This window comes from Sinohyriopsis cumingii, chromosome 19 (assembly GCF_028554795.1).
Source record: "Sinohyriopsis cumingii isolate HCF-2022 chromosome 19, ASM2855479v2, whole genome shotgun sequence".
Lineage (NCBI taxonomy): Eukaryota > Metazoa > Mollusca > Bivalvia > Unionida > Unionidae > Sinohyriopsis > Sinohyriopsis cumingii.
The window spans coordinates 45,256,311-45,279,104 of record NC_142979.1 but is presented as its reverse complement, the minus strand read 5'-3'; the positions used below and the strand labels follow the sequence as shown (position 1 = coordinate 45,279,104).

Below are 22,794 nucleotides of genomic sequence, written 5' to 3'. Positions count from 1 at the left end.
AAAGTCACTATCATTTGCTTTCAAATTAGAAATGGCAAGAAAAGTCTTTCAATCAGCGTTGCTTAAAGATGTTGAATGATTTATTGATCTTCTCAGTCATTATTTCTTCATTTGTTTGGTCGGTCATGCTGAAAGATTAGACTGACACCTAACTAAACTTTTACATAAATATTCTGTAATATCCAAGAAGAAACTGCTTACCATCATCAATATGATTTAGACACAAAATGCTTTCATCACCAGGATCACATTCAGAGGGTTTGACAATGATAAAAAAAAGGATCAAAAAGTGAAATTAAAAAGTTAAGATATTTATTTGATCAAAATACCTTTGTCTGGTGGCAAAAATGAGTGCTGCATCTGATTAAATGGAGCTTATGGGATGGTCTGTTGTCCGTCATCTGTCCATCGATTTGTACAAGTTTAAACTACTTGGAGGATTGCCATAAAAGTTGACATACACATTCATCCCATGGTCTAGGTGGTCCACGGTGAAAACTGCTGCTCAAACATCAGTTATGTTTTGAAAATCTTGCTATTGCTACTCCTGACTGGATGACCATATCAACAAGGGGTTTCCACTAGAAGTCTTCTTATGCAGCTTTGTTAGTCCTAAATGAAAATGGTGCTGATCCGAGATACAATATGGCCACTGTGGAAGCCATCTTGAAAATATTGTCACTGCTTCTCATGGATGGATGGTCATTTAAAGATGGGGCTCCCACTAAAAGACTTTTTCCAGTCTGATGTCTAGTTGGTCGATGGCAGTCACTTTGAATATTTTGTTATCGGTGTTATCTACTTTGTCCTAAATGTATGGGGGAAAGTTCTCCGTCATATGATAGATGTTTTATCTTCAGAATGTTCCCATAGGTCAATCTTCCAAGTCATGCAAATTTATTGAGTTTTATATGGGGGTAGGGAGGAGAGGGGGTTAAAGTGGTTGGAAAACATTTAGTAGGAATACAAAATCAATGGTTAGAGGTACTAAATTTTAAACCTATGATTTACTGTTCAGCAAGCAAAAGGAGGTTTTTATGCGGTGTTCAATCCTCTGGATGCTCCATGGATGTTTTCTGCTGAATCTTGAAGTTTATACTTCACTCCATAATTCAGTGCATTCTTTGGAAATCCAAGATAACTCATTCTTTATATTCCACTGATATTTGATTTCTGTATTTGTCTCATAGGAAGGACAGCAGATAGATAGCACTGAATTATTTGAGTGAAACACCCTGACTGATTATAAACATCCATGTACATCATTCTATCATTGTATTCTCTACCTGACCACCTTTGTTACCTCTAAAGTTTTTTAAAAATTAATTTGTTGCATTATCTTGGCTTGGTAGTCATTGGTCACGATGATTAGAAATTTTGCCCAATGCATGCTAAATTTGCAAACAATAACTGCATTTATTTTTGTTCTCTCCAATTCAGTACAGTTACAGATATATAAATGGCTAAAAGAAGAGCACACTCCCTTTTCCTGAGTTGAAACTTCAAAGTGTAACTTTCTACTTCTCCAAAACTGCTGGTTCAGTATGGAGAAAAATGACTCGTTTATTTCAGCAGCTTAATACAATGTATATATGCTGACCGACTTTCATGGGGCACAAATGTTTAGATAATATAGAAAGATATAACCAGTTTGATCCCAACAGATTTGTATTGTGTATAAAATAAAACACTGAGTACTGTAATTTTATCAGTATTTAATTTACGTGACAGAAGTTCAGAGTATCTGATCAGATGTCTCAGAAACTCTTAATCACACGTATTTGGACACTAATTTTTTATCTGGGATGCAGATAATCACTGAGGGGGACTCCTCCATACGCATGTAATAGGTGTGCGGCAAAATTCAAAGACTTGCCAGTCCTGCTTCAGCCACCTGCTTTGTGGGAAAATGTGTTGATCAATTAGCTGTGCTGATATTTACAATGACAGAATTCAGACCCCTTGATATACATGTTGCCATTATTAGAGTATATCAAAAGAGCATGATTCAGTAGCTGTGAGGAAAGTTCAAAGGCTTTGACTGGTGGCCAGGTGGGAAAATGTATTGATATTTACAGTGATTGAATTCAGAGGCAGAAAGACTCAGAGATGTACATGTGGTCATTTATAAGAGTACATAAATAAACAACTTTAGCTTTCAATATTGTGTTTATTTCTGCATGTAGCAAAATAAGTAGTGCACATGACCTAAAAATCAAGACATGTTAAGACTTCGAAAAAATGCCATTCATAAATTTGGATAAGTATTTTGACGTTAAACGGCAAACTTAGGAAGATTGTAATAAGATTCAGAAGAGTGCTAAAGCTGCTAGAATTGATAGTTTGGATGGGACAGTAGCTAAGTGTAAGAAAGTGTGTGACACAGGGACTCGTATCGTTGCTTACAATTGACCTTTCTTACTTGTACTCTATAATAACTACAAGGGAGGACACTTCTCTCCTTGCTCGAGCGATCTATTTATGAATAAATGCTTATATTTCAAGCTACGCTTTGCGTAGCTTACTAAATTTGGTATCGATATTTAGCTCAGGCATTCAACTTTGTATCCCTATCAAACATTTGACTTAATATCATACCTTTAAATAATGCCAAATCATTTTCCCATGGTACCATTTGACATGGTCCTGATCGCACTCACTTAATATGCAAGAACAAAGCGCTGAATGGAATACTGTCCTCTCATTGGTTAAAAGAAAATCATGTCCTTTATTTATTTATATTTATTTTCAGTAGGACAATGAGAAGGTAGTATTCCATTTAGGGTGGTGTTCTTGCATATTAAGCAGGCACGATCAGGACTATGTAGAACGATACTGTGGGAAAATGATTTGGCATTCCTTAAAGGTATGATATTAAGTCAAAGGATACACAGTCAAATGCCTGAGTTAAATATCGGTACCATATTTATTAAATATCAGCGTTTATTTTTAAATAGGACGCATGAGCAAGGAGAGAAGTGTCCTTCCTTGTAGTTATTATATTGTACATGTATGACAGATCAATTTTAAGCAATGATACGTACCCCTGTGGTGTGTGATGCCTAGCTAAGTGTTTGGATTAAGTCCTTACTTGGATTGAAAAAAATTCAGTCTCACTCTGATGGACAAACAAGAGCTATGTCTGCATTATAAAGAATGTAGAAATTAAACTCAATGGCAACCAATAGTTTTCTAATTTTCATAGTTTTTGGGAGGGCCAGGGATCACGCTACCAGACGAAGTGGGCAACTAAGTCGCCTAAAAAATGTAAACTTCGCTTTCTTCTGTTAGGAAAGCGAAAACAACTTCGACCTGTGATTTTATAAGAGGTACATTGACTGACCATACTTTTGAGATGCTCAGCTCGGCAAAACGCCAGTAGCTAGGCCTCGTTTTGATATTAATTACAAACAAACTCTTGCCATTAACCATTTCCCGAGTAAGGTAGCAACTATCACTGCCCAGTGTCTGCATGCCATCCTTTGATGATAAAAACATACAAACTTGTGTTTCAAAACTTTAACAGTAGTGTGTAAATTGCAAAAATTTGTGTTTTAAAATCAGAATCACTGATCTGGATATATATTAACTGCCTCTTGTACACTATTTCATCATAAAATTAGTTTGAAACTGTAAGTGAACTGGTAGGCATAATGGAAAATAATGGCGGACATCACTAAGTCTGAGATGTACCAGTTTATTAGATTGTCTGTTTTCGTAAATCATATAGCAAATATATTCAGAAAATTATATAATTCACTGAAAGCAAAGCCTAGGTATTATTTTATTAAAGATTTAACTTAAAATGCAAATTATATAGGTCAGAAACGTATGGGATAATGCTCTATTGTGGAATTCGTGAGATGCTTTGTAAAGTCTAAGTTGTTTTCTGACTTGACACAGATTTGTGAAAATACAGAAAAAAGCAGCAAAGCAAATACTATTTAACCATTGTCTAAAATTACGAGTATGTAGACAAATAAATAAACCATAAATTTGCAATCCTGTCAATGGGCTGTTGTTATGAAGCTATATTAAAGTGAATGATTACATTACGAAAACCACTCCTTCTAAAAATAGATGCACTCATGTCTGTGTTGATTTTTTTTTAGAAAAGAATGGTTTAGTTCATATATCGACTATAAAGGAGACATGACTGTAATTTTATGCATTTTAGTGTGGTATGTATGAATAGTTACAGTAATGTTTTATCTGCAACAAAGAAATGAGGACAAACAGTATGATTTGAAGGACATGTGTGCATTTGCCCTCATGTACATGGTACATTGGTTGTTTCAAACATGTTTAAGAATCTTTGAAAGTGCCATTATTGTGAATTTTAGAAAGTATAAATAAATGAAAGAACTTTTGAAAATGATAAGTTGAAAAGTTGATTAAGCATATTTACTAACTTGAAATTACAGTAATATAATCTGATTACTCAGTTAAAATTTGTTACAATGTAGTTTCTGTTATTCTCTTTTAGAGTTTTGAGTTTTATGACCAAAATAACTCAGAAAATTGTCTACTTGAAAATAAAGTATTGCTTAAATCCAAAGTTAAATGCAAATATGAATAGTGGGAAATAAAGGGCTTAATTCAAATAAGAGACCATATAAGTGTGTGTGTGTGTGTGTGTGTGTGTGTGTATCACGTTAGTTCCTTTGTGTTCAGGACTGCTCCGGTGGCCTAGTGGTTAGAGCATCCGTCTCGGATGCAGAGGTCGTGGGTTCGATCTCTGGCCGAGTCATACCAAAGACTTACAAAAATGGTACTAACAGCTGCCTCACTTGGCGCTCAGCATTATGAGGTTAGTGTTAGGAGTTAGGACTGGTCGGCCTGGTGTCAGGATAATGTGACTGGGTGGGACATCCCAGTGCTAGACATCACTATAAACTGTCACACTGCAGACATCATAGCGATATGACTGAAAAATTGTTAAAGCTACGTTAAATATCCAAATCACACACACACACCTTTGTGTCTACTTCTTCCTGTTGAGCTCTCACTTCTCCCTGTTCTGTCCTAAAGGTTAAGTCACTTTTCACTAAAATTCAAGTCTAGTGTGACCCCCGGTGGGGACTGCAACTTTTGCTGGTGTGACTCCTGTTTTTACCAAAATGGGAGTCCCTGACTCCTAATTTTAAAATCCTAGTGAGACCTCTGCTGATCATATCTTTTGAATTATTTGTTGTTTCCTTTTTGATGCCCACTGTTAGTGTTAGAGTATTTCTGAAATACATGTATATGTACCAGGATTTTATCAGCAACTATTATTTAGTTCGTCATCAGCAAGGTTATGTGTTGAGATAAAGGAAGCACATTTTGTTTCTATATTGACAATGAGAAATTTATGTCTTAATGATTCAATGGCTGTCTGCATCATATTATAGAATCAGAATTTGGATTGTTCAGTTACAATTTTCATGCGAAATTTTGTGTTGAAATTACTTTTTTTTAACCTTCCAGGGGCCTTTACCCCCTACCCACCCACCCACATTTATTTTGAGACCAACTTCCAGAGTTGTGTTGTATCACGTGACTATCACCTTGACATGTGCTATCTTACACAGGGAGCGTACGAAGCAGGGTACCAGACATCTCAGCTTGATTTAATCAGACTGGCCAAGTTTCTTGTAGTTGTTCTTGGAATAAATATGTTGAGAATTATATGTTCTTTCTGGTTTTTACAAAAGGTATCAGACTTTCATTTAATATAATTGAAATTTTGTACAACAACATTAAAAAGGAGTTTGTTGTTGACATCACATGACTATTGAACTTCTGATGTCATTGTTTGAGATTTGTGAAGTCATGTGACTTAATGCAAGTGGCGAGTACCAGGTCAGGTTTCATCTGTGCCGAGTTTCGTCTAGTCTGTCAGCGGATTAGAGAAATAACGATTATAATACTTGCCATTTTAGAGAAGATAAATAATTTTCCTAACGATTTCATGTAGGTATAAGTCGATATAACTTAGTTTAAATTTGCTTGGCCTGCTGGTAACCTATGTTACGGTGGCGGCAGACTCTAAATTTTTTATGTGTAATTGCTCTGAACCCACACTCCATCCTAAATGTTCAAATGTGAAAAATGGGGTTGGAATAATCTGAGGAAACCTGGATTAGAAAAATTTTGAGGCTCTGAGCTGGACTTTGGTGCGAAACTTTTACTCAGTGACATGTAGCTTGAAGCATTGGTTTCAGGTCTTAAATAGAATACAGGAGAAATGGGAAATTGTCATCCCTTTTATTATATATTCAGAAACTATTAGAGCCCCTGTATCAATACTAGTTTGGGAACTGGTTTATTGAACTACAAGAAAACAGGTTGATTTTACAGAAAATTCAGTCCTTGTTTATACAACAATATATAATTTTGAAGTCTTTTGTCAAAATTTAAATCAACCTTTTTGTAAATGTCTTTAAATGATGGAATATTTAACCAGATCACCCTAAGGAGTTTAGGTTGGTTGAAAATTCTTGTTTGAGATTTTATTGGCACACATAAATTCAGGGTTAAACTTTTTTCGTACAAGATAAGATTCTAATACTTTGCATTTATTGTTTTTTTCTTCTTCTCATACTGTGATAGAAAATGTTATCTTTGTATAACATGCACATCTATTGCTCTAGAATTCTTTAGAATTAAAAGCTTGAAAGGACTCAGAATAATTTATGCAACGTAGCAATAATGCAGGTCAGCAAAGCAAAGTTAGAATTTGTATTCTGTACATTGAAATGGCTTTAAGTGCCAATTTATAGGAATATAGTCAGATTTGTTTCGTGTGACTCATTTTGTGGTTTTGTACATGATCATCTTTTCTGACATATGTGTTTTGGAGTCTTGAAAGAGAAACATATTCAGATTTGGAAAATGCATGTTTTATAATCCAAAATGTTCTTTAATTCCATTCAGTAATGGCTATATATTAACCTTGAAAAAATTAATTTCATCCTGGAAAAGACCTGAAAATTTATATTAAAAAAGCGTGGGAACCATGTATGAAAATAAATGCAGGAAAAACATTAAGCTGTTTAAAATCTTCACTTTGATTTGTTTCAAAATTAACATTATTACAGAACTGAATACGGTTGTAACTGACAGGAATTAACAGGAATATGAAGTGAACAGCTTTAAAACTTATAGTGAGAGTAGTAAGCATAATTAGAAATTGAGTTTCCATTTATATCATTTCTTTTCTTTCAGGTCAAGGGCTAGATTGGACAGTAAAGATGAAAGCGATGGAAGTTGCAAAAAAATTGCAAGAAGACAAGGTATCAAAACAATAATTGTGTAGTTTATAGGGCAAGGTCATATATGTATTTTAAAAAAATGTCTGTTGCCTGCCAAAACTTATCTTAACTATGAATCTTCAGAGAGTTACATTTTTTACCCACACTGTAGACTATACGACAGGAATAGATAAATTTCATAGGAAGAACGTTACATTTTAGAAAAGATCATGCCAGTCTTGTTTAGTACAGTGTAAAAAAAATGTAAACTAAATGTTGTAAAATGTTTCTTAACAGATAAGGACACACTTAAAAATGAAGATTTGTTCCAGGATTTCAAATTGCTGTAGTATGAAAACAATGAAAATATTTTTTATAAATGACTTTTCAAAGCCAGTGGACAAGTTGAGGTAAAACTAAGGTCTTTCAGGTTTCTTTGGATGGTGCTGATTCAGGTATGTAACTTGTATCTCTTCTCAAAGATGGACTTTTTTATGCAGAGATAGCTTTAACTCACAGGCAGATAGATGAAGATATCAAACCTTACCTGTCACATTGGCATAAAAGGTGACCTACATTCTGCTGCATTAACAAAACTACTTTTCCCACCATCCAGCAAATAAATTGCTCAATCTTCTAACCTAATCGTAAAAGAGAGAATACTTGCTGTTAGATTTTTTGTGGTCATATATTTTACACAGAGTTTTGGAGGAAATGGTAAACATTCATGTTGGTATAATAATTAGTTAGTTGCTGTCAAACATGACTAAACCGCTAAAGTAAGCCTTGTAAACTCTGAAGAACACATGCCTTTCTGAAAGTATTTCTAACTCCTTGAATACTTTGTTTTTATTGCATCGATACAACATGCATAATGATTTTTTTTATATACTCATTTTGTTCTTTGTAAAATATGAATTTTTTTAACTTGTCATCAGAAATTAATCTGAATCATACATGATAAAGTCACAAAACAACTTGTTTTCTTTGATCATGACTTTGTATTGTTTTATTTATTATTTTTCTGTGTTGTGTATGTAATCTTGTCTATACATCTTAGTCAACATTCAGTTTTCCTTTGCATCAGAATTTGTTTGAAATTTCTCTGGCACAACAAACTGATATGATACTCCGATCCTTGTAGATTGTTAAAGAGGTAGTTGTTGTCTACCTTAAATTAGTTACCTTTTGAGGTAGTTGTTGTCTGCCTTAAATTAGTTACCTTTTGAGGTATTTGTTGTCTACCTTAAATGAGTTACCTTTTGAGGTAGTTGTTGTCTACCTTAAATGAGTTACCTTTTGATGCAGCCTGTTGTTTTCTTCCTTTTAAAGTGGATGAAGTTCATTTATACAGTAATAATATCCAGTTTTAGTCCAAAATGGCATTAGTTCACTAATGAAAGAGGTACATCCAAAATATAATAATTTCAACCAAATCAGTCAGCATGATTTCAATGTCTTTGACAAAGAAGTAAATGGAATTATGTTACGAGCTGTGTTACAAGATAGGCCTGAAGATGGGAGGCATAAAGGCAAGTCCTTTGCCAGGTATATGTATTAATTGATTCAGTAATTTTTCATTTTTGTACAGTCGTTTCAGGGCTGGAAAAAAGCGAGCCAGGTGCCACTTTATCAGCTGATTTAGCGTACATCTTATTCCACAAATATCCTTTAACACCACTGGGCTCATTTCCACCCCCAAGTCATCTTGGTAGGTATACTTATATTTGCTGTATATACTCGTGTATAAGCCAAATAATTTAAGAAAAAATAAAGGCCTGGAAGAAGGGGGCTCTGCTTATCCGCGGGCCAATGTCTAAACTTGACAGTTTTTAGGTCTTTTTATTGACTACTGTAATGGTTATAAATCTTGGGACATGAAACAATAATTTTTTCCATGTCCTAAGACATAGGCATGTAAAAATAACTTTCAGTGACCCAACAATTATTAAACTGTTATAAAGTACTATGATTGATCTCGTTATTTTTTTGCATGTGCATATTTTCTGATTTCTCCAACACAAAGTTAAATAAAGGTAAATACAGACTTCATAATTCGCAGGCCAGTTGAGTTTACCAGGGAGACCATGCTGAACTATAATGTACAGAACTTACGCAGTGCAAACATGCATGGCATCATTTAAATCCTTACTTATTCCCAAACATATTAGATGCACATTTTACTTTATTCGTTGTTTCGACCAAATTGCATTCTTCTAGATAACATTTCAGCCAGTCCTTAATAGCTGTTTCATTTACGTGGAATCACGCGCTCACGAGTTACTCATTTTCAGTGATATAAGCAATCCTACAAATTGAGGTAATATTTTTAAAAAGGTATGCACATTTAATTGTTCAAGACACATAACCATCATAATTTACATGTCCACAAAGAATGGTAATAATAAAGGCTAAAATTCTCATATGGATTAACTAAGTTCAACATCAATCAATTTTAGTTTTGTGTTTTAGCTGAACAAACATCATAACTTTCCACACAATGAAAGCTTGATGTTTCAGCGTCTACTATGTTGATAATCTTTGAATTTGTCTTTCATTTTGTGACAGCAGTACAGGCCAATTAATCATTAAAACCCTGAAACTGGCTTGTGATAAGAGGGAATTTTGACCGGTAACTATACCAGTACATTTATGTGTAATTGTCTTTTATTCCATAATATTAGCATGATTATCGTAGTTTTGTAAAATGGGGTGTAAGGCATACATATAAACTTTTCAAAAGCAAAGTAGGGAGACTGAATAATTTTTTATAGAGATTCTGACCTAAAATTGGGAGGTTTTTCGTGGCCTTTTTAAAGCCTTGTTTTCACTAAATATTGATTGATCTTCCTTGTCCAGTATGCGTGAAATTCGCAAAAAAATATTGTTGTTTCTCCCTGTGACATGGTTTATTTTCTCCCAGGACATGCCCTGTTTTCATATTCTGATCAGCTGTGGTCAAACTGTACAATAGCTAAAGATTGGTCTTAAATAAACAAGCAAGAAAACCAGTGCGACTAATTAAAAGTTAATCCTTATCCATGAAACTATTTTGTGAAAACAATTGGCCCTCTGTCATAATTCTTTGAAACCACATTCTACACTACTGTGTGTTATGCAAGAACAAACTTAAAGACCTAATAATGTTTCCTACCTGAAATATTCTCAGCATGTTTTTTATTTTTTAATGTTTTTCTAATTTCATGGTGTTTGTTTTTGTATTAATATTATTATATGTTTTTTTATCTTATAGGTGTTGTCTAATGTTGTAAAGTGCTTAGAGCTTCTAAAGATTAGGCGCTATACAAAGTCCTCATTATTATTATTATTATTATTATGCAAGCACCCGCAATTGATTGGAAAATAAAGGATTCCCAATTTTGTTGAACTAAAGGTACCAAAATAGCCAGCCTCATAGTACCGTACATGTGGAAGCTATTTTACCCTCTTTGTATATCCAAACTTATACCCTTATTGTCAACTCGTAAAGCATATTTAGTATTGTTCATTATAAAACATATATTCTAAATTAGGTTTTTTGAGGACACATTTGCTGTGTTGCATGTATTTTCATTCCTTCTTTTAATTGAACAATGGTAACTAACATTGGTGTATATGGTATAAAAATGCCAGGTGTTCACTCTTGTAAGTTTCTTTTATGGCAATGGCGTATAGCATCTGGAGTTACAGCATTCACAGTGATCTTTTGTGGGATTGAAATTAATTGTGGATGATTTTATTATTGTGGTTTATTGCTTTATTTTTTTATTGTAGGGGTAAAAAAAAGGTTTAATTTATATGAATAAGTTTAAATTCAACATTCTATTTAGTGAAGAAGTGAATTCTTTATAGTAATTATTTCGTCACAACAATAATTCACAGATGTTACAACAGAACATGTAGGACTTTCCTTGTTTAGAAGAAATGAAAATCAAAGACATAATGTAAAAATTAGGAGTTCTCTACAAAAATCGGAAAATATTATGAAATCAGGAGGTTGGCGTGGAGTGACCCCAAAAATTGGGAGTTTTTTCTTCTCCTCCCAGCGTGAAAGTTGATAGGTATTGTGTAAGGTCGCTTACATCAAAGCAAACTACAACTCAGCTTTTACGATATTAGCATAATTTTCAAAGCATTATTTAGAACCTTTATTATTGTATTTTGGAGATATCATTAAAGTGTAGCGCAATGGTGCTCATGATTCGACTCCAACGAATGTACTTAATTCAGCGATTAATCAAACCTACAATGTGCATGTGATGGTGCCATTATGTACATAAGTTCAGTAGGCTAATTGCGAGTGTTGACTCGAACCTTATTGTTTGTTTATTATGTTGTCATACTGGGATTACATTTTAATGAGTTGGTACCATTTTTGTAAGTCTTTGGTATGACTTGGGGCAGGGGATCAAACCCACGACCTCCTGCATCCGAGGCAGACGCTCTAACCACTAGGCCATTGGAGCGGTTGAAATACATTGAAATGTGCTTTATATAAAAATCCGTATGTTCCCATTAAATACCTTGAGCATGGTTTCTGTTGCTCTGTGTTGTTGTATATGACTGTGTCATAGATGTAATATTATCTACTCATCTTGTTCATAATTTATTTTTCTATAGCATCAGTTGTGCCAGAATTGGATCAAAATTCTCGGGCACATCCAACTGATATGACTTTTTAACCCTTGTAGATTGTTAAAATGGTGTGTTAAAATGGTGAATGTTATATGAATTACCATTTGATGCATCCTGCTTTTTTCATCTTTTTAAAGTGGATGAAGTTCATGTCAACAACAACAATCGTAAACAATCTTGGACACCATTTGGCTCACCCCCAAGTCACCTCAGTATGTATACTTTTATTTACAGTATGTTTAGATAACTGGTTTCTATGACTAAATTGTTGTATATGACTGTTAGTGGAGTAATTATATATTGATTATTGTAACCCTTCTGTATATTACAATATCACAGTTTATATAAGTACAATTCTTCCATATCAGAATTTTAACCCTAAATGTATTCAAGTTTTACATGTAGTGGAACTGACTAACCAGGAAGTGAGAACTTTCACTATCTCCAGTCAAATACTTGTCTTACTATGGCTGAGAGTCAGTCATCAGGGAATCTAGAGCATGTAACCAGTAAGCATGCAAAGAGTGATCTCGGGAATCGCTTTGATTTTAAATGTAAACCAGATTGTGAAATTGAGGAATGACTGACAGTATGTAGTAGGCGCTTTGAAAGTGTAATGTATTCCAAAACCAGTACTAGTCTTGTGATAAGTGCTGCCACCATCCATCTGTGAGTATTGGCCCAAGTTTGTCTGTTATGTCCAACTTGCTCTAGAAAAATTGGTTTGCAGGTCAAATCCTGTCTTTTAGCCATAAGTTAACAGCATGTGAAGCTTGTCAATCTTTGGAGATTAAGTGAAATCTAGTTTCAGTTGTTAATTTGAATGTTATTTTTCATTGCTTATATTTTACCTACAAACTCTTTTTTATCTGACCATAAGCATGATCCTCCTTATCTTTAATTTTCAAAAATAAGGAGAACCACATTTTGTAGAACGTGTTTATTTAATATAGTAAACCACATGTGCTCAGCAGGTCTGTGACGGTGGATATTCGTATCACTGGCAATAATATGTATTAATTCATAATTGCTATACAAATCATCGATATCGTAATATATTGCAATATGATTTTAGCTGTCAGTGCTCACTTCCTAATAACTAGGTCATGCATGTCATAAATCTAGTCTGCTAGCTATTATTGAGTGCTCTGCAAGATCCATTTCACCAGAATTTGATCAAAGTTCTCTGGCACAACCAACTTATATGATATTTGAATCTTTTTAGCACTGAGAAAAAGCGAGTCAAATGCCAGTTTATCAGATGATTCAGCATACATCTCATATGGTAAACATCCTTCAACACCTTTTGGCTCAGTTCCACCCCCAAGTAATCTTGGTATGTATATTTACTGTATATTTTCATTTACTGTATGTTTAGAAACTTGACTGTTTTTGAGATATCATTGTTTTACTCACAATTTTGTCAACCATTTTCGAGGCAGTTCTCATAGCATTACAGCATAAAATTATTATTTTCTCTCAGATTCAGGTAAATGGTATTCTGCAGGGTCTTCCTCCTCTGTCATAAATCTGCCTGAAAGCTCAACTGATCTGGCAGGTTAGTAGAAATACTCATTTTTAATGTTTTCAATTTTACGTTGAAATAGTTCATTTAACATTATTATTATTAAGAAGCTGAAGTTAAGGGGATACTGCTTCCCACATTTACACAACTTATTATACCTTTGTAAATATAATTGCTTCAACAATCACAAAGAAAATTAGTTGTGGAAATTTTATTTTGACTTTTTAATTGGCCAGGTTACCATGGTAATCAGAATTTAAAATTCTTGAACAGTTAGGATTTAAACCATTACAGTAATTAGAATTTCTCTGTTAAATACATTACTCAATGACATTAACTTTAGGAATTACAGTTGCTACCTCCTGAATCCAGTCCTTTCATAGGTTTAAAAAAAACATCCAGGTACAAAAATTTGTATATACAAAGGGAAGTAACTCTTACAAATTACCTCCTCTATGTTCAGTCAGTGGTGCTACATATACAGGATATTGACCATTTCAACAAGCCTCAGAGAATCTGTGAATTTTTTTATTTATTTTTTTATCCATCTTTTTTTGTACAGTGAATCAAAGAATCATACTGTGTATCATATACTACATTTTTTTTTTTGTTGGTAAATTTCAGATATTTTGTGTGTGTGTGTGATTTGGATTTTTAACGTAGCTACAGCAGTTTTAGTCATATCGCTGCAATGTCTGCAGTGTGGCAGTGTATAATCTGTCTAGCAGTGGGGCATCATTGTACAAGCCAACCATCACACTTTTGACCTTGGTTTCTATTTATAGCAGCTGTTTGCTTAGTTAGGAGAGAACAGACCGGTTTTCTAATTTTTAATCTTTGCTCGCAGATTTTTTGTTCTAATTCATATCTGGTACAGAACCAGTCTGGCGCTAAAAGCTAAAAGTTGTCACATTTATTATAGTTGATGCATGTGTTAGAGCAAAAATGTTTTTCAAATAATTTCACAGATGGATTAAAAAAAGACAAAAATCCAATTCAAAGATGAATACATGAATTACATAACACAGCGTTCCATTCTAGGGCAGATTCATGTCCTTGCAGGCTGTGTCGAAAGGATTTTAATTTTGGTCATGGTGGTAAAACAAAGAAACCTTGAATTAGCATGTTTTACTAATTCCAGCACTAGGGTAACTTCTTTTTTTACAGCAGAACTCAATTGCGGACAAGAATTTGATAAATGCATAGGCGTTGTATATTGAGTTCTTAATAGAACACAGGCTAACCTCTAGTCCTTTGTTCTGACTAATGTTTCTTGATTCCAAAATTGCAGAAAATATGCATGTGCAAGAACAAAATCTTCTAATATTATTTGGTGTTTAGCAGAAGATGCTTCACTTAAAATTGCAGAAGCCATGAAAATTGGGTCATTTAGTATTGCCACAGACAGAAGTAGTGATTATGATAACAAAAAGTTGTACTCAGTCTCTGTAAGAGACTTTGATAACAAAAAGGGCAAAGTCAGAGTGCTCTTCTTTCATTACCAGAATTAACAGTAGATTCCACTGGATAAAATATTTTTGATTTGCTTGATAATGCTTTGAAATAAACATAAGTTGGCAGAACTGTCTGAGGTTTTCAGCTGATACTGCATCAGTGATGACTGGAATTCATAAATGAGTTGCATTCTATATTTTGAAAAATGTCTCCATCAGTGTACATATCAGGTTGTCCCTGTCATTTCATGCACCTTGCTGCAGGAAAGGCTGCCAATAAATTAGGAGAACTCCTGAAGTGTCAAGTTGGCATTCTACCTGACAATGTACTTCATGCAGACAGAGTTGATGAGCAATGGCACTGACTGTGAGAGATTGTTCAGTATTGTTAACAAAAATAAAACTGAATTCAGATCCATGCCCAGTAACCCAGCACTTAGTGCTCTACTGGTGTGCAGAACATTCGTAATCTCAGCTGGTAGAAAGTGTTTTGAGAGTCTGTTCTTTTTAAAGCTAAAAATGCTACATATGAAAACTTGAAGAGTAATTGATGCTAAAAGATCAGAGGGGTAAATAAATGATTTTGTACATATGCTCATTGAATTGTATCATGTTATATGTGGATTATTCTTTTTCTGCTTGGATTACTTTTTTGTCCACTTGGATTACACTTTTTCCTTGCCAGGGATTGGCATGTATGCATCATGCCACAGACTTGTAGCATCATGTCATACCCACTCACATTACCCTGACACCAGGTTGACCACTCCTAACACTAATCTCTTCTGTTACTGCTGAATGCCAAGCAGGGTAGTTGTTAGCACCATTTTTATAAGTCTTTGGTATGACGTGGCCAGGGTTCGAACCCACGACCTCCCACATCAGAGGAAGATGCTCCGATCATATAGGCTGCTGGAGCAGTTTCAGATAATTTGTGTAACTTTGTTACCACGTCATATGACGTGTTTAAATCCGTAACACCTTTCTACAGCTACATTGTACTACTGTACAGCTATTTTTGTTCATAGGTTCACCTATTCACACACATTATCCCTTTTTTCTGATATATTTATAATATATTTATAATATTATCAGTGTATATTTAATTACCAATTTGTTCAGTTCTTGTTGATTGGTAATTGGTTTTTTACTTTTTCCATTTGCAGACTATTGTTGATTTGGGATGTCTAAGATATTATACATTCATTTTTTAATATTAGTCATCTCACATTGTATTTACACCAGGTGTGTTTTGTTCTTTATATTTTCAGATAGTCTATGACAACACTTCTATTAAATGTAAAAAATGCAGGAATTATAAATAGGTGACAGAAGTCAGTCATGAATCCTGCCTTGCCTACACTAAATACTCATCACTCAAAACCTGTAAGGTGCGCTCTTTGCAGATAGTTAATGTATATTCCATTGTTCTTGTAAAAGAGCTCTGACATTGGCAAGGAAAAAAGGGCTTGATCCAAAGTTGACAAGCAGATTCAATGAGGTTATATGGAACAAATTTAAGTACCCCATTGGGTGTAAGTCCAGCTTCCTGCACTGATGTGATATAGGTGCTACCACTGAGCATATGGGAGTGTTTTATGACTTTGCCAACCAGTCTTGGCAGCATCTTTCTATGGTGAATTATTTACTGCTTCAGCTATTGATCAACCCATCCAGCTGTCTGGCCAATGAGTTAACCACAGTAATGTATTTGCAGTACCAGCTGTCAGTGTAACCATCTAGGCATTCCTACAAAGTAGATATAGTATGTGTTTCAGTCATCATTCATCCATATCATCAGCCACAATTTCTTATGCTAATGCCTGCTACCAGTCTGTCATCCAGCCCTCCTTCTAGCCATTCTACCAACCTGGAAGCACCCATGATGCTGGTTCAATGTGCACAAGCACAACAGCCTAGCCAGCCCAACTGGTCAAGCAGACCAACCAATTTGTCTGTGCCAACCCAGCCAGCCATGCCAGACAATCATATTAGTATACAATATGTCTGGATTGACCCCAGACTACCTTTTGTAACCTTCCAGATGATTTTTGGCAATGCATGCTGATGAGACAGCGTTGTCTTTGCTTTACAGTATGACATATGCTGGGACATACCCACTGGAGGAAGAGGACACTCAAGTCAGTGACCATTACTGACTTAAGTCTCTCATAAATAATTCTGATCCAGCCATGGAAAGAACTGAAATCGGTTTCAAAGCAGCCATATAAGAAATTTGTTGTATCCCACTGCCAAATACAGATATAACTTTCAAAATCAAGGCCTTGGATGATAAGGATGAAGGTGATGTAGATGATGTAGATTCATCCTTTAGGATTGTACGTAAGTCTTTGAAGAAAGCAGAATTAGTGGGAAGGTCAGTAAGTCAACTTCTGAACACCTTTTCTCCGTAATGGTACAGGTTAAACACTCTCATATAGATATTCCTAGCCTTCAGAAAGATTTCACTGCTGTTAATTTGTCATCACCTCTCTGTTACAAGGCAGACAGACAAGTTGTCAACACCACATCAAAACTTGTACAGAATGTGGTTTCTATTTTTTATCTATTGGATCTGGCCTCTCACAATATGCTGAGTGGCAGAGAAGGCAGTAAATGATCACTTTTGGATGCAGTCAGTCACTTCTCTAAAGTCATTAATAAAGTGTCTATCACGCTAAGGCTAACACCCTAACAGTAACTTACATTTAAGGGATACTCAGTAGCAATCTGCATCAATCAAATAACATCACATAGCAACTTTGCGCTTCTTCCCTCCCCTTTTGGGTCCCCACTTGTATTTGGGGAATTGTGGAGAAAATCAGAAAACAGGATAGCAAAGGAGTTGCCTCTACAGTTATTTGTAGAAAATCTGTTCTCGGCTCGCTCTCGTCATAAGCAGCCTCAGATGGGATGACAAGCATCAGAGATATGTTAGAACTTATACTCAGATGCAATGACCATACAAAAGCAGAGTGACCAATTGGAAATTGTCTATTCCTACTTCTGTCAGACAGGCAGGGAGTGGAGACAGAAACGGGTATTCTCCTCCTGGCCTCGCAAATCCATGCAACAACTTATACCACTGGCAGCCTGCAGGTGAGTTCCAGGTTCCTTCTGCTCCACAGCTTATGGACCAATTTATTCCTTCACAAGAATAGGTTTTGGAGGGGCTCCACATCTTGTTCAGCCAGCCCCCTCCCCTCTCATCAGTCCCTTTCACGACAGATTGTGACCAACCCCATCAAGGCCAGCATATTCCAGAAAGAGATAAAGACATTACTAGACAAAAGGGTGGTAGAGATCGTTTGATAAACAGCTTCCATGTGCTTCTATTTCAAACTGTTCTTGATCAAGAATGCCATTGGAAAATTTCACCCTATTATAGATTTAAGCAATCTCAATGTATTCATAAAAGCCTGAAGGTTCACAATGGAAGCAGCAAGGTCTATCCACTTGTCCGTACAGACAAACGAATACCCAATAATTGTGGAATTGTCTGATGCATACTTCCACATACCCATTCATAAAACATCAAGAAAATACAAGAAAATTCATGCATTTCTCCTACAAGGGAGCAGTGTTTCAGTTTTGTGTCTTATCTTTTGTCCTCAACTTCAGCTCTTTTGATTGTGACTTAACATTAGATTCCATTATCACCCTTTTTTGCAAGACATCCTCATCTAGGTAGGACATCACTGTACTTAGATGACATCCTGTGGAAACTTGGTACATTTGGTTTTATTCATGATGTGCACAACCTTTTTGGTCTCATTCAAAGTAGGGTGGATAGTAAATATGAACAAGTCAGCCTTGTACCATCCGAATATTTCATTCATTTGGGTATGGAGTTCCTCATCCGTATGAACCTAGTCTGTCTTTCTCCCAAACATATTGACTGCATTGTCCAAGTGTCGGAGCTTCTTCAAAATATTTTATCCAGGCGACAGAGTTCTTTTAACTCCTGCATCTTCAATGCAGCAGCAGCAGATCTCATGAATCTCGGCCACCTCAACATGCACCCTTTGCGGCTGTCCCTCCTTTTTCAGTGGTGTCTAATTTCTTATCTATTAGATCTGCAGATAAAGATCTGAATGGAAATCAGACACTTCTTGATTCAGTGGCAGAACAGCAAATATCTAGCACTGAAAATTTTGTTGGAAACTCCACAACCATAAGTCACAATATAGACAGATGCAAGCTTGTCAGGATTAGGGCCCACTTCAAGATGGTCATTGTCAAGTGGACACAAAAAGAGAGAACCATTCAAAACAACCATTTGGAAATGACAGCAATCCTCAAAACCTCTCGTCTTTTGCAAGACAGTCTTAATTCGAAGACAGTCCCAAAAATGCCAGATAATTCAGTGGTGATCAGTTACCTTTGTAAATGAGGTGGAATGAAGGCACCAAACAACGCATGTTGATGTTGTCACCACACTATGCATGTTCTGGGCAGACCCATTGTTCTGGCTGATTCTCTGTCAGAGAGGGGAGAGCTACTCCACAGTGTGATCCCTCCATCCATTTATCTTCCTTCAATGTGTGCAACCTGTGGGGTCAACTGGTAGACCTGTTTGTGACAAGGTGGAATAACAAGCTGCCCACCTTCATCTCCCCATTCCCAGATCCGAATGCATGGGCTGTCAACAACCGTTCATTTGACTAAGAGGGAATCTGGGCCTTTGCCTTTCCCTCCAACAGTTCCAATTCCAAAGTTAAATAAATCTACAAAATGAGGGGTACAGATTACAGAATAATCCTGATTGCCCTTCTCCAGTTAGACAAATCATGGGTCACTGATTTGCTTGACTCGACAACAGACATGCCCAGGTAATTCCTAGTGAATCCAGAGCGTCTGAAACAGCTACAGTTGCTAATCTTCACCCACGTCTGGAGAAACTTCTAACTTTATGCATGGCTTTTGTCCGACAGACCTTGCATAGAAAAACTTACAGTTGTCAGTTGTCGAGATGATATCATCAGCTAGATTTACCTCCAATTTAAAAGTATATGAGGTGAAATGGCACATTTCTTGTGACGTTTGATGTGCAAATGATGCCCCACCACTGTCAGCCCCCATTCCTGAGCTGGTTAATTTCTTTCTTTTTCTCTTTGAAAGTAGGAAGCTAGCTCAATAACTATTAAGGGACATCGTTCCACAATTTCTGACTCCATGGGTGTCTTAACATTAGTCACAACAAAAGATCTCTCAGACTTCCTAACTAACTTTGATCTATCCTGACTTCACACACAACCTAGTCCCCAAGTAGAATCTATTATCTGTCATGATGTGGCTCAACTTAAGTTGTTGCCTCTGTCCACTGTCCTGCAGAAGCAACTATAATGTAAAACATGCTTCCTGATAACCTTGGCTTCAGCATCAGGAGTAAGAGAGATCTGTCTCTCTGTCCATAGATCCAAACTATCTCCAGTTTTGTTCTGACTTTTCAGTCATTTTAATGTCACAACCAAGTTTGATTGCTAAGAACAGGCTTCCATCTACTGGCAACCAGAAAATAACTTACTGCTCTTCTCATTGATTGATGTTTCAAGAGAGGCAAGGTTACAGGATCCAGTATGTGCTTTTTGGATTTATCAGAAGCAAATGTAGTCATTCAGTCCAGAGGCCAGAGACTGTTCCATCCACTAAACCAGTGAAACAGGACATAATCCCACAAATGTTGCTTTCCTGGCTAAAGGGAATCCAGTTGGTATATTCTGGTCTGTCACATGGAACAGGTACATCTGGTGAGGATTTAAGCTTATGAAATACAAGCTATATCAGAGCATTGTCACAATTAAAGATATAATGGAATCAGTCGGTAGTCCACATTTTCATCTTTATGTTTTCATGACATGGCCTCACAAAACATGGAGTTGAATCTAGTTGGTCTTGTGGTTGCTACCCGGACAGTCACCAGACTATGCAACTTCCAACCTCATTCTCAGGTAGGACCTGTCAACTTTTGCTGAATTTGCCCGATAAAATCATCCTTCGTAATTATTTGCTGCTGATTCACCCACTTTATAAAGTAGGTTAATGTGTTGACTTGGACATTATTGTCCAGCTGCAATATTTCTTCAGCAAAGGACAGTTAACAGAAGTCTTTATGCACTCTTTTCTTCAGGGAAGAAAACCACTAATTAACAGAGATTCATCTCAATTAATACAGTTGCTGTTAAGTTGGGAGGCATAATTTGGCTGTCTTCAGCCATTCATGCATTAAGAGCCTGTGACACTACCAGTGTACTTCACAAACTTTGTAAGCACACATTGTAGAATAAGCCCTTGCAATGTGCATATCAAGTTGACACCATGTCCAGGCTTGATTGTGTGCCATAGTAGAAATGTCTCTTGCATGAGACATCACCTTCATACTGTATAATTCATAACTTAGATATATTTGACAGTCATGCCATACACTAGATTACTTTTAAGATGTTTTTAAGTAGTGATCTGCACAATATGGAGTTTTATTGTACTAGTCAATGTTGCGTTGAAGAACCTGCATTGGATGAGATACAAAATTAAAGGAGTTTATTATAATACAGCTTTTGCAACACAGTACGAATGAAAGTTCAATAAAAACCCATATTGCATAGATCACTGTATAAAGACATAATTCTGATATTATAATCCTTCTTTGGATATTTCATAACATCTTTTTTATGTAATTGGCTTCAGCTGTGCATAATCATGGACTTAAACACATAGAAGTTTGTTAGAATTTGTGCAAAAATTAAGATGAAATTCCAAATGCAACACACCAATACAGTAAATCAAATTCAGATCCTAACCTGACAATGATAATTATGATCATGCTAATGGTGATGATTATTTGTATTGAATTTCATGTTATTATTTTATTTTGTTCTATTTTAGCTGTGTGATAGTACCAGGAGGTAGTAGTTGTAGCTGCTATTGTTGTCATCATAATTGTCGAGCTCTTATTTTAATGGTACCATTCATGTGGCCTAGCAGTTTGAGTGGCCACCTTGGATATGGGAGGTCGCGGGTTTTGAAACCTGGCAGAGTCATACCAAAGACCTATAAAAATGGTACTAACAGCTGCCTCGCTAGGTGCTCAGCATTAAGAGGTTAGGACTGGTCAGCCTGGTGTAAGGATAATGTGACTGGGTGGGACATGATGCTACATGTCTGTGGCATGATACCCCAGTGCTAGACATCACTATTAACTGCCACACTGCAGCATTATACAACTGAAAATTTGTTAAAGCTATGTTAAAAATCCAAATCTCAACACAACTACAACTTGTTGTAACGGTACTTATATCCTCTGTTTATTTTATGATCATCCCTGAACTGTCAGCATATAATGATATTTTATTATATAAATCATCTACTCAGCTGTAAAAATTAAAATTTTGGAATAGCTAACCATATACCAAGTATGAAAAGTACAAGGCAAAGTTCTGCCTATTTTCTAATTCTTCTAAGTTATTTTTTATGTTTATTTTCAACATGTGTTGCAATGAAGGACATTGTTTGCTACTGGATATATATGCTATCTATCTGCAAGACAAAATAATCATAAATATGCTTTAAAATGTTTGTAGTGGTACTGGTGACTTTTATGTAAATATGAAATATAGGTAATACCAATAATATATGATGTACTGGTCATGACATTTTCCAAACAACCGTTGACTGTTAATAATGCGGTCATGTAATAGTTATCTTGGAACTTATTAGTTTATTTCCAGTCAAATGAAATTGATATTGATCTGCGTATACATATGTAAAGCTTAATATTAGAAATCATTAATATAGTCTCCTGGAACAGGTGTGTGCAAGATAGTGAGTTTAACTAAGTTACTAGAAGATCAAATTTTAACATTCATTGCTACATTTTAGCAGTTTCAATTTCTTGAACCAATAAAAATAATGGGACTTCCAACACAGGCTATTGCAAACAACGTAT

At 35.6% G+C, this 22,794-nt stretch overlaps 2 protein-coding genes across 2 annotated transcripts in view; both read left to right on the top strand.

Moving 5' to 3' along the window:
* The window catches only part of LOC149775620 (uncharacterized), a 28,241-nt gene extending 8,999 nt beyond the window's left edge, over positions 1–19,242 (top strand). The window contains exons 5-10 of the mRNA XM_089943502.1: positions 7,210–7,277; positions 8,827–8,946; positions 12,008–12,082; positions 13,096–13,206; positions 17,112–17,226; positions 18,924–19,242. Of these exons, the coding sequence (XP_089799628.1) occupies positions 7,210–7,277; positions 8,827–8,946; positions 12,008–12,082; positions 13,096–13,206; positions 17,112–17,226; positions 18,924–19,242 (808 nt within the window). The remainder of the gene's footprint in view (positions 1–7,209; positions 7,278–8,826; positions 8,947–12,007; positions 12,083–13,095; positions 13,207–17,111; positions 17,227–18,923) is intronic.
* Positions 19,243–19,583: 341 nt separating this feature from the next.
* LOC149775619 (uncharacterized) overlaps positions 19,584–22,794 on the top strand; it is a 51,164-nt gene continuing 47,953 nt past the window's right edge. Inside the window, exons 1-2 of the mRNA XM_089943501.1 lie at positions 19,584–19,681; positions 21,735–21,754. Coding sequence (XP_089799627.1) covers positions 19,584–19,681; positions 21,735–21,754 — 118 coding nt within the window. The remainder of the gene's footprint in view (positions 19,682–21,734; positions 21,755–22,794) is intronic.